This window comes from Mixophyes fleayi, chromosome 5, assembly GCF_038048845.1.
Source record: "Mixophyes fleayi isolate aMixFle1 chromosome 5, aMixFle1.hap1, whole genome shotgun sequence".
NCBI classification, from domain to species: domain Eukaryota; kingdom Metazoa; phylum Chordata; class Amphibia; order Anura; family Limnodynastidae; genus Mixophyes; species Mixophyes fleayi.
In genome coordinates, this window is record NC_134406.1 from 53,296,572 (window position 1) to 53,312,311 (window position 15,740).

At 36.7% G+C, this 15,740-nt stretch overlaps 1 protein-coding gene across 2 annotated transcripts in view; it reads right to left on the reverse strand.

The window, feature by feature from the left end:
* LOC142158325 (ATP-dependent translocase ABCB1-like) overlaps positions 1–14,803 on the reverse strand; it is a 68,114-nt gene extending 53,311 nt beyond the window's left edge. For both annotated transcript variants that reach the window (XM_075212199.1, XM_075212200.1), the window contains exons 1-4: positions 14,635–14,803; positions 9,835–9,905; positions 7,500–7,593; positions 2,373–2,430 (exon numbers count right to left, since the gene is read on the reverse strand). In XM_075212199.1, the coding sequence (XP_075068300.1) occupies positions 2,373–2,430; positions 7,500–7,593; positions 9,835–9,883 (201 nt within the window). In that variant the 5' untranslated portion in view covers positions 9,884–9,905; positions 14,635–14,803. The remainder of the gene's footprint in view (positions 1–2,372; positions 2,431–7,499; positions 7,594–9,834; positions 9,906–14,634) is intronic.
* Positions 14,804–15,740: the final 937 nt, after the last annotated feature.

The window sequence follows — 15,740 nt, forward strand, 5'->3', positions numbered from 1 at the left end:
ATTCACGCTTTAAATCTCTCATAGAAAAAAGACCATAAGATGTCTCCCATGAGTGGTCTCCAAGGAATAAGTTAAGTATTGCTGATTCCTCACTTGATAAATTGGGTGTGGTCCAGGTACAGTCAGGTTTGGAAAAGAACCTGAGGTGCACAAAGGTAAATCCCATCTTGTAAGTATTAACTTTTACATCAGGTAATTGTTATACTGAGGCATAGGGTAAATGAAGTGGATGAGAAAACAGACAAATTAGTGTAAAAGTTCAGTTAATTAATGGAAGGGCAACTGTAAATGTCAGATTGATAGTTTTCATCCGAATGTGAAAAGATTGATCATATATTTTGGTAAAGATTCTGCTAGACCATCATCAGTAGTTTGTAAAAGGATAATTATTGTTTATATTGAAATTGCTCAGCTTGATCATAAGGAGTTGTGTGGGGAAATACCAGAAATAAATAAAAAAATATATAAAATAAATAAAAAAGGCAAATATCGAGTAAATTAGTGGAAAGTGAACATCTATAACTTTTGTTAAGGCATCTAGATACTATATTGTGATTCCATATTTATTTATATATTTGTTTGTATACAAGAAGGAGGATCTGGCAGCTGTGGACTGTGTTACTTTCTGTGCCAAAATATAGGTAGTAAAGTCAGTGTCACCCGGGCGGTCTGTAATATGTGCACCACTACTAGTAACTGGTATTCATGACCTGAGTTGCCAAAAAGATTCCAGGGTTGAGCCCTGAGAAAGCTGCACGTTGTTGGGTTTTCCTGTTTAAGGGGAGGGGAAGAATGGTAGAGAGGAGGGGGGAGACAGGATGCTGGTGAGAGTGGGGAAGGGAGGGGAATCAGGACCCCACATGGAGGGGAAGGAGGGAAACAGAGGAAAAAAGAAAAAAGTAAAGAGGCGTCAGTGGAGTGACGTGACCTGCACAACCCACATCCGGGATCAAATAAGATCATTTTAATAACACTGCATCAGTGATGATCAGTGTAAATTGATTCCCTTTAATTTCTAATAAGAATTAATACTGTTATTTGTTTTGCAGAATGGACTTTGGATGTGCCATGAGATGCTAAAATTATTTATGCAATTGAACAATTCAACAAGAAATGCAACCAAAATTTATTTTTCGTATAGTCAACAACAGTATCACCTTCACCTCCCTTTTCATCTTTTGGTATTCATTATTTGGGAGCATGTTTTTTTTGTTGTTTTTTGTTTGTTTTTATTTAAATATACTGAAATAGACTTTATCCATTCTTAATTTATTGATTCTATTTCACTTGTTCAAGAGGATGTTATCAACAGTCAAAATATACATGTGTCTGAAACCTTATCATCTTAAGAGAGAATGAGCATAAAATATACACAAGTTGAGGGTTGGTTGAGTGGTTGGATAAAAGTTAGTAAAAGCAATTGTACTTATTAGTAACAAAACAGTATGACACCCTTCTTAATATTACAGCCAATCCTGAAGGGAAAAGCAAAGGGGTTCTTCCAACACTATGGCTTTGGTAATATGGGCAATGCTAATAATTTTGACTTTAGGGAGGTAATGTATTAACTTCCGGATTTTGCAAGTCTCCGCTATTCGGCGAATTCGTAGAGATCGTATTTGTTTCACAATCACGCATGGAAGCTTTATATGGCTTAATATAAAGAGGACTTGATGGACTCTTTTTCTCTGCTTTGATGTTATTGTTTTTCTGCATTTTGGTTTCATGTTTGATGATATATGCTTTTATACGCTTTATCTGTTATTTTGTTTCTACAGCACTAGATACCATCACTTGATTTTTATTGACCTACTGGTTTCACAAAGTGTTCTTTAGAACTTTGGGTACAATTTAGCGCTGAACTTCTTGGATTTTTTCTTTTGTATAGTCTATGTTTTATTAGGTTTGTGTACCCTAATTTCCAAGCAGCAATTTTGTTCACTGAGCGCTGACAGTGTTTGTGGTTTTTTTCTATCATTGGTGTATATGTGTAAGTATCTTGACCAATGATGCACGAGGATGAATGATAGTGGTGTATAAATCAAGTTAGTAAGAGGACACTTAAACTTTTGTATCTATGCATAGTGATTTAATCAGAGGGGTGGGTATATAAGACACATGCTGAAAGCCCTTGTAAGTAATTTTCCTCAGTCTAACTCACTGAAGCTGGGCAAGCGTGGTACAGGAAATTGGGAAATAATATCCCAGACCAGTAGCGAGAATTACTTACATTTTAGACAACTGCACAATTTATCTGTGCAAAAAAGGTTGCACATAGATGCAAAGATTGGATTTTGCACTGTGCTGTAATAAATTATTGATATGTATTTAAAGGAGTGTAATTATCGCTAAGTAATCTAAGACATACTAACCAGTTCCAGAAATCCCACCATTTCCTTACGAGTTTTTCTACATGAACACTTTGTTTCTCTAATAAAAGAAGGCATAATATTATAACAAGTACATATATAAATAAAAATGTCTTGCATTGGATGTAATCTGCATTAGTAATTATCTGTGTATTTTCTTTAAAATATTTAAAATTATTTTATTTTTGTATTTCTTTTGCAATTCAACAGAACTGTTTTTTATAATGTCTGCAATTTGATAATGATACTCAGTTTTAAACACTGTGCGTCTGATTCATCAGGCATGCATTCTGAGTGCAACCAACGTTTAATGTTACACACACGTATTTAGGATTTGAGGAAGGCACAGATCTCAAGATACGTGTGCTTTTGAAATTGGGGGCAGGTCTGCTGTGCTCTGTCTACTACACAAGACACTGCAGGATACGTCCAATACTTATGTGGCTCATAAATTTTCAAAAGAACGCACTGGGAATTTTTTTTAATTAATGTCATCTGTTAATAATATAGGCATTAATGATAAAATATTTTAAAAAAAGTGTTGGGTTTTTTCCCTATGAAATACATTTATTAGAATGTTGTTAATGTCTACTGAGCATAACATACATTTATACAGTTGCACATGATTGCAAACACATGTTATAGCATGCATACAAGATGTCATCACTACTGATCAGGTCTTAGACTAGCCCTTTAGCTGTAGTAAGAGTATGGCAGACAAACAAGTAACTTTGAGACGCTCAGAGCTTGATTTAGACGTGGCTGCCTGAGCTTGAGTTTTGCATGCCCCTACTGTACATTGACTACGGCAAAACACCCCTTCCCCACCCCATTCACTCCCCGAAATCATAGGCTGTGGTATGTGTCCTTTGCGTTCACATACGTATCTCCCGATTCTAGTGATTTTGTGCACTATACACTCAAAATCGGTAGATATGTGTCTTGATGACTCAGTCCCTGTGCCTCAATCCATAAAATGAGTTTCTTGTACTAAACTAATTTGAAATAACAATTACAGACACATAACACACAAACTTTCATATTATTTTGTATAACATACTAACAGTTATATTTTAATCAGTTTTATACATACCTCTACGTATGTCTGTATTACCCACTATTGTTTTTATTACTGTTTATTCCCAATTGTAAAGCGCTACGGAATCTGTTGGCGCTATATAAATAAATGTTGATGATGAAGATATACAGGGGTTGAAGTGGATATTTAGAAGTGGTGGTATGGAAGATTTAAGTGAATGGAATTTTCTAGTTTTACAATGGCGGCAGTAGGAGAAGTCCCAGTAGGACATACCACTGTATATAATAAAAAGGAAATCCATTAATAATTCAAAACCATAATCTGTGTCCCAAGCTGAAAGATGTAAATAAATCCTGCTTCTTTATACCGTGTTTTGTACCACTTTGCGATGATATCTAGAGTATACTTATCAGACCATCTGATTAATCAGCAACACATAATAATCCCAGGTGCAATAGGTCAACAAGCAGCTGTGATGAGAGCAGTGGTCTGGCCCATGCAACTAAAGGACATAACTCCTCTAGACACCCTGTTACCCACTCTAGGCTTGTAGTGTAGAAGGGTTGCATTGTATATATCATCATGGCCTGATATATAGGTCACCCTAGGCTAATATGCTCCTAGCGCCCCCTCACCTATCACAACTGGCTGAAGGCAAAAACAAACTCCTAAATTTAAAATCTGTTTTCCTTCGCGACACCACTTGGTTTTTTAAATGGGTCAAGGTAATCTTTGCCACTCATTTCGTTTTGATTAAAATCAGAACTGTATAGCAAAAAGGTGATGTGAAATAGGGACCCTCTATAAATAAGTTATCATCTCGCTTTGCTGCTAGAGAATGTCTTGAGAGAAAAATTGCCTGATTCATTAAGGAAAGTTAAGCAAAAAATTGAGTAAGTTTTCTTACTCAAGATTTCTGGACAAGACCATGTTGCAATGCAAGGGGTGCAAATTAGTTTATTATTTTGCACATAAGGAAAATACTGGCTGCTTTGTCATGTAGCACACAAATACTTGATAGCTTATTTGTACACTGACATTTAAAGTTGATCTAAGACATGTCCTACACCAAATATAAATCTGCCATCACATTTTAAATTTAAATCCTCCTCCAATGCAACATGGTTTTGCCTTACTTACCTACTTTTGCTTAAATTTCATTAATGAATCAGGCCAAAAGATATTAGACTCATAATGGCAACTACTACATAAAGAAAGGAACGAGGTCCTGAGATGTTTCATACTAAGGAGTTTATTTATTAAGCCACTGTGATCATTTATGTTTTCCAATTTATCAATAAAAAGAAGAGTCTTACTACTTGTCAGGCCACTTTGGGGTCAATCTGTGCATGCATGAGCTGGCTCGTCATTTTTTCCCTACTTGATGAAAATAGACCTTTAAGTATTGATTGATTGCATACCATAACCGTGAATGCATAAACTACATACAGCAAAGTTTGCTGGCAATATTTCAGCACCTAAGGAATACCTATAAACAAAGAGGTCACAGATTACTGGACTCTATATATACTATGTTGACTATTCAAGGTATGCTCAAGGAATGATACTATTTATACTATTTCTGTTCATTCACATTGAAGTTATTTTGTTTTTGTATTTTTTTCAAAAAGTTGGTATAGGTAAATTATGACATAAATATTCTTCTAGTTACAGATCAATAGTAATTTCATAACAGTTTATATGCTATAACAAGTGTAGTGTTTCGTCTAACACAACTCCCATAATATTTAGCGCAGAGTCTGAAGTGAGCTGGTATATGGTGGTATACCATACCGTCACCTCTCCTACTGCCTTCATTGTAAGTCTATCATATTCCAATCACTAACATTTTTCATACCGCCATTTCTAAATTTCCACTTCGTCCAGTGAGTCATTATATAAAGTTCTATTGCAAGCGGATGCCCGTTTTGTGTAGTGGATACTCCAGCTTTGGTACCCAGTTGGGAGTTTTCTTCTACAACAATATTGTTGCAGTTTAATTACAATTACAGAACAAAACTTCAAGTACAGTACAGTTTGCGTCTATATGCTAAAGCGCTATGCAACTGTGGCTAATTAACACAGAAACTTGTGCTTTGTGCATGAGCTTGAAAATGTGCTTTACGTATTGCACTGTACAGTGAATTAATTAATGCATTTTTAATCCATTAACACAAAGTGATACACTCTTCAGACTGGATTAATTCAACATTTGCTTTCTGTCCACTGGAATCATTTAATACATAATCTATTAAAAAGGCAATGTACATTATTAGATGTAAAATTTGAGAGCATGCACATACTTAGTTAATTTAGTTAGAACATTATTGCATTTGCTTTGTTAAAATACATTTACTGGATTTTTATGTACTTTACTGCAAGGTATAGTACTGAATTTCATAGCATTTATGCCAGGCATGATTAACACACTCTGTATTTATAGTACTGAAGGACAGTTGGTGTTTTAATTTGATTATATTATTAGAGATGTTCTTTGGCTTTTATCTTAGTTTTACCTTTGATCTAGGCTGCCCAAGGCCAGCTCACAATGTCTCATTCTGACAATTTAGGTGCTTTTTAGCAATCTGGTTTTTATATTTAAATTGCAACTGTAGATTAATCAGCTCTGTGTAAATAAAGGAAAGGTCAGCTCCAGATTGGGCAATTCTAGTAAAAGTGATAGAAATGAAAGGCCTTTCTATGCATATCTAATTCAGTTCACCACATTGAATGCTGTCAATTTAGGCATGTTAAAGGAAAATCCTCAGTTCGACATATATAATAATTTTATAAATAAATAATCAACATTTCTAATGATAAATCTATACAACATGTAGAATTTAGTGATTCACAAATATTGAGGACATTGTCAGGAACAGTAATCACTAAAATCATGGAATTCAGCAGTATGAGCCATTGGGGTTGGAAGTGGGAAGTGGGAAAACATATAGTAAAACTTTTCACTCATCTCAGCTCAGTGGTTGGCTAATTTAATCCCCGGGTGGTGAGACTCGGCTTAGTAGCCTATTAGAAACATTTTAAAGGAAAAAAATGCAACCCAAGGTAGCCCACTATGGGACCGGCCCGGGGGGGACATGCCCCCCTGCTCCCAGCCCAGCTAGCCCTTGTCTATGCTGGTAATGTAAACTTTATATTTACACCACATATATAGAATAGAAACACAATGGTATGCATGGTGGCATAAACTTAACTCAAGTAAATAGTGTATATCCATCTTGTCCTAATACTTACAAATATACAACTTACAACAAGTATCTACAGTATAAAGGGGGAATGAATTTGTCCGCAGTGTGCCGCTAATCATCACACAATTTTCGACTGTGCACATTTCTGGGTACTATGGTACCCGACCTTGCTCAAAGTACCACCACCTTCTACAGCCTTCATTGTAAAACTATCAAATTCCATTCACTTACATTCCCATTACATTTTTCTTACCACTACTTCTAAATTTCCACTTCAACCACTGGTACCCCAACATTGCGGATTTTCATTTAAACCTCTATGGGACCTCGCAACCATTCTGGAGGCTGTCCACAGTAATTTGCGGACGATTGAATGCCCCCTAAATCATTAATAAGCATTATAAGAATGGGTTGTCTCTGTATCATCGCCTGTAGCCCACAAATTATACTATAATATCCTTACTCTTTAAAGTCCATTACTTTAAATATCCATGACTCTGCTTCTACTTCTCAAAGGGGGAGAAGCTGGGGAAGAACTGGGCATATTGGCAACTGTAGTCACCAGAGCTTGCTATTAGTGTACCCACTGCCTTGATTCTGCTCACAAGATGCTGATTTCAAAACAGGCATTTCAAGCAAAGGCAGGCGACACAGGAAAACACACTTTAAATAAATACAATTGATTAAAAAAGAAAGGCTTTCCTTTTATATCTTATTCCCCAACACTTTTTGCTATAAAATCGCAATTGATTGAAGAGACAGGTTTGCAGGGTGAAAGTATTCCTGGTCACACATACAACATAAAGGCCACTAGTTCTCTACCACTGCTCTGCTTAAAAAATACAATATAAATATAAAACTGTATAAATATAGTTTGGTTTTTACCTTTCCTTGTTTTTTTTTAAATCTCCATCATTTCTTGTTTGTTCATAATACTGAAAATCAGGACTGTTGGCGTCTCCAGCATGAGGAGTACCATCTGTAAGTTATAAATATCAGAAATAATACATTCATGAGTTTTATTTGGTGTGATCCAGTTGTAAGATACTCTAGTTAATGGCTTCATTTCTGGGGGAGTTTATGACCAGAACAATGTATTTTGCAAATATTTTTCCATGTCCCTTACATTTACAGGGGGGGAGAGGTTGTGGTTGGGGTCTATAAAGTTATATCTAATGACTAGTAAAAGATTGGAGTTTTCTTAGATTCCTATCACAGTCAGTAACATTCTGCAGTGGGTGGTATCCACGTAGGACCAATGACATCACACAGTCTGTGGTTGTGTTAGGAGCAGAGAATATATACAACAAAATACAATCTACAAAAGTGTATAATTTGACACAAATTGGGGAATGAGTAAAATATTCAGCAAAATAAAGTTTAATTTTGTTTGCTTGTTTCTACATACACCTAGGGCCTGCACCGGCATTTCCAGCTAACTACTGCTGGCAATTTAGGCACATCTTGATGCGTTTATTGTGAACCATGCTTTGTTCACAGCGGGGTCTCGAAAGTTAAGGGGGGTGATAAGATGAATGCAATTAATTTCAAAGTCCCTCTTTGACATGACATTGAACTTTATCCCAAAAACAACATTTCCACTGCATTCAGCCCTGCCACAAAAGGACCAGCTGACATCAGGTCAGTAATTCTCTCGTTAACACAGTTGAGAGTGTGGATGAGGACAAGGCTGGAGATCACTCTGTCATGCTGATTGAGTTAGAATAACAGACTGGAAGCTTTCAAAGGAGGGTGGTGCTTGAAATCATTGTTCTTCCTCTGTTAACCATGATTATCTGCAAGGAAACACATGCAGTCATCATTGCTTTGCACCAAAAGGGCTTCGCAGGGAGGATATTGCTGCTAGTAAGATTGCACCTAAATCAATCATTTATCGGATCATCAAGAACTTCAAGGAGAGAGGTTCAATAGTCGTGAAAAAGGCTTCAGGGTACCCAAGAACGTCCAGCAAGCGCCAGGACCATCTCCTAAAGTTGATTTAGCTGCGGGATCAGGGCATCACCAGTGCAGAGCTTGCTCAGGAATGGCAGCAGACAAGTATGAGTCCATCTGCAGGCACACTGAGATGAAGACTTTTGGAGGATGGCCTGGTTGAAAGAAGCCACTTCTATCCAGGACAAACATCAGGGCTAGACTAATATTCTGAAAAAAGTGCAGGAATTGGACTGCTGAGGACTGGGGTAAAAGTCGTTTTCTCTGATGAATCTCCTTTCAGATTGTTTGGTGCATCTGTGAAAACGCTTACACGGAGAAGGAAAGGTGAGCGCTACCATCAGTCCTGTGTCATGTCAACAGTAAAGCATCCTGAGACCTTTCATGTGTGGGGTTGCTTCTCAGCCAAGGGAGTGGGCTCACTCACAATTTTGCCTAAGAACACAGCCACGAATAAAGAATGGTACCAAAACATCCTCCAAGAGCAACTTCTCCCAACCATCCAAGACCAGTTTGGATGATCATGCCTTTTCCAGCATGATGGATTACCTTCCTGAGCTACTTAGTTATCAAAAGTGATAAATAAGTGGAAATTTTGGGTCCATGGCCAGGAAACTGAACACAAAAACACACAAATTCTGACAAACTCCAAGTATTGATTAGGCAAGAATGGGCGACCATCAGTCAGTATGTGGTCCAGAAGTTGACTGACAACATGCCAGGGCGAAAGGAGGTCTTCAAAAAGAAGGCTCAACACTGCAAATATTGACTCTTTGCATAAACTTAATGTAATTGTCAATAAAAGCCTTTGACACTTCTGAAATGCTTGTAATTGTAATTTTATTTCAATATACCATAGCAACATCTGACATTAAGGTCTAAAAACACTGAAGCAGCAAATTTGTGAAAACCAATACTATTTGCTAAATTTCTTATATGTTTCTTATATCCCTGGTGTTTTATATCACCATTGGGGTGTATTATTAATTGCTATATTTTATTTTCATACAGATTACTTTATAATCTTTGTAATTCTTTATCCAGTATGTATTATTTGTTCCTGGTTGAATGTTTTTATGTTTCTATGCATTGTTTTGCTTTGTATGTTCACATAATAAAATGACTGTTTCTAATAATACTCATGTCTGCTTCTCTGTCTGTAGTGGTCTCGTTTATTACTGTATGTAACTGTTGGAGGCATCTTACTGTGATTGCTATTGATTGCGAATGATATACATCATGAAAATAAAGACATAAAAATGCTTACCAGAGATATGCATAGCCTTTGCTGTCTCTGTTGTTCGACCTTCACTCATGCTATTAAAATTTTTGCCCGAGCTATAAATGTGGAATAAAAGTATATTTAGCATTTAAAAAGACTATTTAGAGAGTCTGTATGAATTTAGTTGGATGAAAGACAGGACACAGTTTTTAAGAAAAAAAAAGTATTGGTTCCATTACGATTAGTTATTTATTTAATATACTATACAACTATATAATATTATTTAGGTTTTCAAATAGACACACAATATCTGAAGGAGTGGCTACTACTATATGTAACATATTTATTTATAGTAAGATAACTTTTGCATTTTGTTCCAAAGGTCCAGCGGATATGATAATAATATGATATGACCTTACTCACCCACGCAAAAATGATATAGATGGTTAAACCTTATTGAGTCTAGCTGGTGCCAAATGTTAACAAATTAAATTTATACTTCAAATCAGTTAATTACTGCATGATATTCTCTTTCAGTTCCAAACATCCGAGAATTTTTATTTGTTAATTAAGTGATGTCGGGGAACGATCCACTTACGTCTAGGCCTTGATCATTTTGTTAATTATTGGAACATTTTGCTGCCTCAAACTAGCACATATATGAAGTGAACAAATCCACACAATAGCAGACAGACAACTCAGTCCACGTACATACAATGGATCTAATTTACGAAGAGCACTTCAAGTAGAATTGTACACAATTTCAGTTTTAAATTGCATATGGTAATTGCATCCCAAAACCATACATATTTTACATGGGTATATTGAGCTGGGTGATATCACCGTCAGCTTGTAGCCCCAGCAATCCAAATGTCTCCACAAACAAGAAGTGCGCCTAGGTTTACTTTGCAGGGTGGGGTAAAAAGACACACTGTGTACAAGTGTAAAGGTTGAATCATAATTCAGTTTAGAACCAGTTTAGAACCATCACTTTCATTAAAATAAACTTTTCTTTTTTGCGTGTTTCTTCTAATATACTGCTTGGTTTAGCCTCATGTATGGTTTAAAATAATTGCGTGATTGAGAGGAAATTGATTATGTCATTTGTGTGCTTGAAGTTTTTATTACATTGCTTGAAATACACCTAAATAAGTGCTTCTCTGCTGAAGTGAAACTGGAAGATATCAAATGCATCACATTAAAATGATAGCACAAGACCAAGGGCTAGATTTACTAAGCTGCGGGTTTGAAACAGTGGAGATGTTGCCTATAGCAACCAATCAGATTCTAGCTGTCATTTTGTAGAATGTACTAAATAAATGAAAGCTAAAATCTGATAGGTTGCTATAGGCAACATCCCCACTTTTTCAAACCCGCAGCTTAGTAAATCTAGCCCCAAATCTCCAGTTCTGAGTGCAAATATCAAATGTTATTATGGAGTGAAAATACCAGAGCGCCCCTCCACACATCATGGAATATCCACATAAATGCATCTCATTCTAATGATCTTGCTTCGCAAAATAAAATCTTGATTTGAATTGCTCTGTGCCAGCTCCTTACATTTTAAGGATTGACCCAGCTACTCCTATCAGTCAGTGCAAGTTCTGCTCCTCCACAACAGCAGCTTTGCAAACCTATGCACAGTAGGTGCAGTAATGGAATCAAGATGAGCACTGTCACCATAGAGGATTCTCTACTGCAAAGCAGCAATTTTGTGCATTGAATATGAAACCCAATATGTATATACACATGCAGTCATTCAAGTAAAACATATACACATTCGGACCTGATTCATTAAGGAAAGTTAAGTAAAATAATTGAGTAAGTAGTCTCCTGGACAAAACCATGTTACAATGCAAGGGGTTCAAACTAGTTTTCTATTTTTGCACATAAGTTAAATACTGTCTGTTTTTTCATGTAGCACACAAATACTTGATAGCTTATTTGTACACTGAAATTTAAAGTTGATATTTGTCCAGGGGACTACTTACTCTATTTTTTTACTTAACTTTCCTTAATGAATCAGGCCCATAAAGTGTAGCTAGAAGTAGACAGCAGTATATTAATAGGAAACACAGCAGTAACAACTACTACTAGATTCCTGGGCCATGGGAGCCCAGCTGCAGCCCTTATATGCTACACATGGCACAACTCAATGATGGAACCACAGAGGATGCACGGGGTGTGGACGCTATGGGGCCTGGAGGTGAGGGGCAGCCTGGCAATGACTTGTACCCAATCCGAGTCCTTTGCTTTCTCCACTCTGCTCACAAAAGAATTAAACCGAGGCCTCACCTGAGCCGACAAATGGACATGCTCAGAAGAGCCCCCACATCTTAGCCTGGTCACTTCCCAAATTTTGTTATGGGGCTTGGCATTGCTCTGCCAGCTACTGCCACAACTGCTGGCTTCTTTCCACCTTCTTGCAGTAGCACAAGTCTGTGTTGCAGTTTTAGAGAATTTTCTAATACAAGAGCTATGTGCAATGATGTCACTCTACAGTACTCTTGTGAGAATTAAGAGCCAGGAGATCCCCTAAAAAACAAGCTTTGCTCGTTCTTCCACAGTCACAAGGAAGGAAGTGGAACTAGAACTGGACATGTTAGCCAGATTTGGAAAACAAGTGGAATTAGATAAGACGTGGGCACACAAGAGATAAAATGGTCAAACACAAGGAACCACAATCAAAAGACAAGGGTAGGATTGGAGATCTATGTGCTGTTTGTATGCATGTGTTGTGGGTTTTATCATTGATGGGGAAATCTAAAGGGACAGGCAGAAGGCAAATGGGCCATGGATAGGGAGGAAACACAGGAAACAAGACACGACATGTATGAGGTGGACACAAGAAAAAAGGGAGAAAGCAGATGTGGTATTGTGGGTAAGTAATGGGTATGGGTCAGGGGCAAACACAGGATTTGCAGAGGGGGGTTTCCACACCCTGACACCAGTGGGCGTGACCAGCATGCATGGGGGCGGGGCTATAATTTTAGAGCGTGCTTGGCTGCTCTCCAACTCTCCCTATCCCCATAATATGCATGGGCAATGCTGCGTGCACTACTAGGTGCACAGCCGTGTGAAGCGGGGACAGGGTCCAGCCACCTCAAATATACAGTGCCTCAGGCTTGGATGGGGGTTTCCAGGCACTAGGAAACCCCGCTCCCTCGGTTTGCCTATGTAGGTGCACCTCTGTTAAAAAGTCAGGTCTTACCACTTCACTGAACTTCAGACAGCTGAAGCTCCTCCCATTTCATTAGGACAGTGTCCTGATGGGAGTTCACAAAGATGAAAAAGCTGGGAATGCAGTCATCTGAGATGCTGTGACATCACTAGCCCTGTCCCTGTGTATGAATCAACCAATACACACATTTCTGCACTGCAACTCTCCAAAGCTGTTACTCAAACTATGCCTGCTTAATTAGAAAAGCACCTCTCTATTAACATGGAATTAGCCTTTAAAAATGTAATGATTTTAGGAAATCATATCAGATGTATGGATGGGCTAATGATCCAAGATACTGGGATAACTTTAAATAACCCTCATGGTACAGCGAAATGTTTGAGCAGATTATTTTCCTCACAATTAAGCATGTAATTCACTGTACTGTCTCGGAGGACCTAGGTGCACTATAATCCCCATTATGACTTGTGTACTATCTTAGTTTATAATGTATTTTTAAACATTTATTTTCAACCAGCAATATCTTATAAGTCAAATTAATTGTTTTCAATTTACAGAATTAGAGGAATTATACAAGGCATTTGATCATTATTAAAAAAATAGGGACATTACTAGGGACAATCAAGTGCTTTGACAAATTTTTGAAAGCTGGGTCTGTCCCCGGTAATCAGCAAAAATTGTCAGCTATACGTGTGTACTGTATTTCAATTGATTACCTCTAATGACTCATACACAACGACTAAGAGCAGATACTTAGACTTGAATCACTTTACAGAACAATAGAAGTGGCACAGTGCAACAAGTCAATATTAGAAAAAAACACTGGGTTAAAACTTTCAGGTACAAATATCTAAAATTCAGGACTGTTATTGCAATTTAGTTATGCAGTTGTGCAGTTCTGATCTAAACAATGCCCTACCATCAGCACGTCCTTACTGTACTATCCCTACGCCTGACCGACTACTACTCCCCCCGTTCTGCCTCTCTAAGCACAGAGAGAGACGCAAAGCGAAGATACCTCTCAGTCTGCTTGCACAGTTGTAAAAACTGCATTTTGCATTTAGAAGTTGGACTAATGTCTGACTCTACACGACCTCCTAAATGAGTATAAATAACATATGCACCTGTCTTTTCAATGCACTACAGTTTTAAAACAGTATACAAATGGAGATTAATTGCACAGAAAAAGTTTAAAACTGTCACTTAGAAATATAATTAATGAACACTAAACTAGTATTTAAACCTATACACATGTCTCCTGATTGCAGTATTTTTTTAAAAATATAATATAAATCTATTAACCTGAAATTAATTGCACAGTATGAAACTTTGAAAAATGCACATGGAAATACCAAGTGAATCTAATATTTTCATTATAATAAGAAACAATCATTCACAAAACCTGTGATGTACTATACCATTTTCCCAGAACAAAGTAAAAGATTCCTTGACTATGAGTATATTGTTAAATTCATTCCTTTCAAAAATATTTATAAACAATAAGACTTTTCCATATCAGTACAAATGAAACGGGGGTTAATTACTACAACTTGGTAAGAGTTAGTGACCATACCCATTCTTATTTTAATGTAATTATTAGACTTATCTACTACACATTCTGGTCTATCTATCTATACGAACCTGAATCATTACTGTCAGCTCACCTTTCATGAAATGCAATGTTTCTCCTCCCCAAAAAATTAAAACGCAAAACAATTTAAGTTATAATGGCAGAGTATGATGATTTTAGATCATCTAGGCTTGCGCTCCTGTAGTAAAATGTGTCCTCACAGAAAACTCCAAACCCTGGACTGTACCAAAGTATCAATCGCAGTAATGAGATGAATATGCCTGCAAGATGTGTATCAGATCAATAATTGTAAATATTTTGTCTCTACAACATTCAGTTTATTTTTATGTTTCAACCTGTTTTCCTGTCTTACAGCTGGGAGTCTTTGATGTGTCCACCCATTGTACATGCTGATAAAAATACATGGCTTCTGTTTATTTTTAAACTACAAGTTCATTATTTTGGAAATTATTCTGAAACAAAACAAAACAGAAAAAGAATAAATAGGCAACACTTTGTATTTCATTGTTTCCGAAAATACTAGAAATACATTTAAAACTTTTTAATAGTTCTGGCACCAGCAGTCGCTGCTTACTGTTATGTAACAGGAGACAAAGGTACTAACAGCTGATAAAATTAGTGATTTACATCATATTATTTAATATGTATAAATGTTCCTTTTGTAGATTATCAGGTTTTATGTATGTGCATCATTTAATGAATTACAGAGTATATTTCAGGTTTCTGTCAACATCTTGTCTGGATTTTCATTTTTTTATCATTTTATTATACCAGATGTCTAGATTATACATATACATATCATACTTCTGCTCTCCCCCATGTTACTCCTACTTTTTCCAATCTAATCATTTCCCTCCATTTCTCCATTATATCGCAAGAACTTTTCAACACTCTACATCACCACCTCCCCAGTAGTAGATATTAATGTTAAAAATGTGTTCAGAGCTTTCTGTTTTTAACTTAATTTTCATTACTTAGTAGCCTATAGTATAGGATGCAGGTATCTCAGCCATTAAGCCCTTCCTTTTTCCATTAACAAGTGTCATGTCTGTCATGTACTGTACATAAGCATTAATTGAACATAACTCTACACATTATATCTTGCTCAGGGGTAATGGGATTATTATTGTTATTAAAGTTTATTTATACAGTCACAATCACATTACACAGAGCTGCACA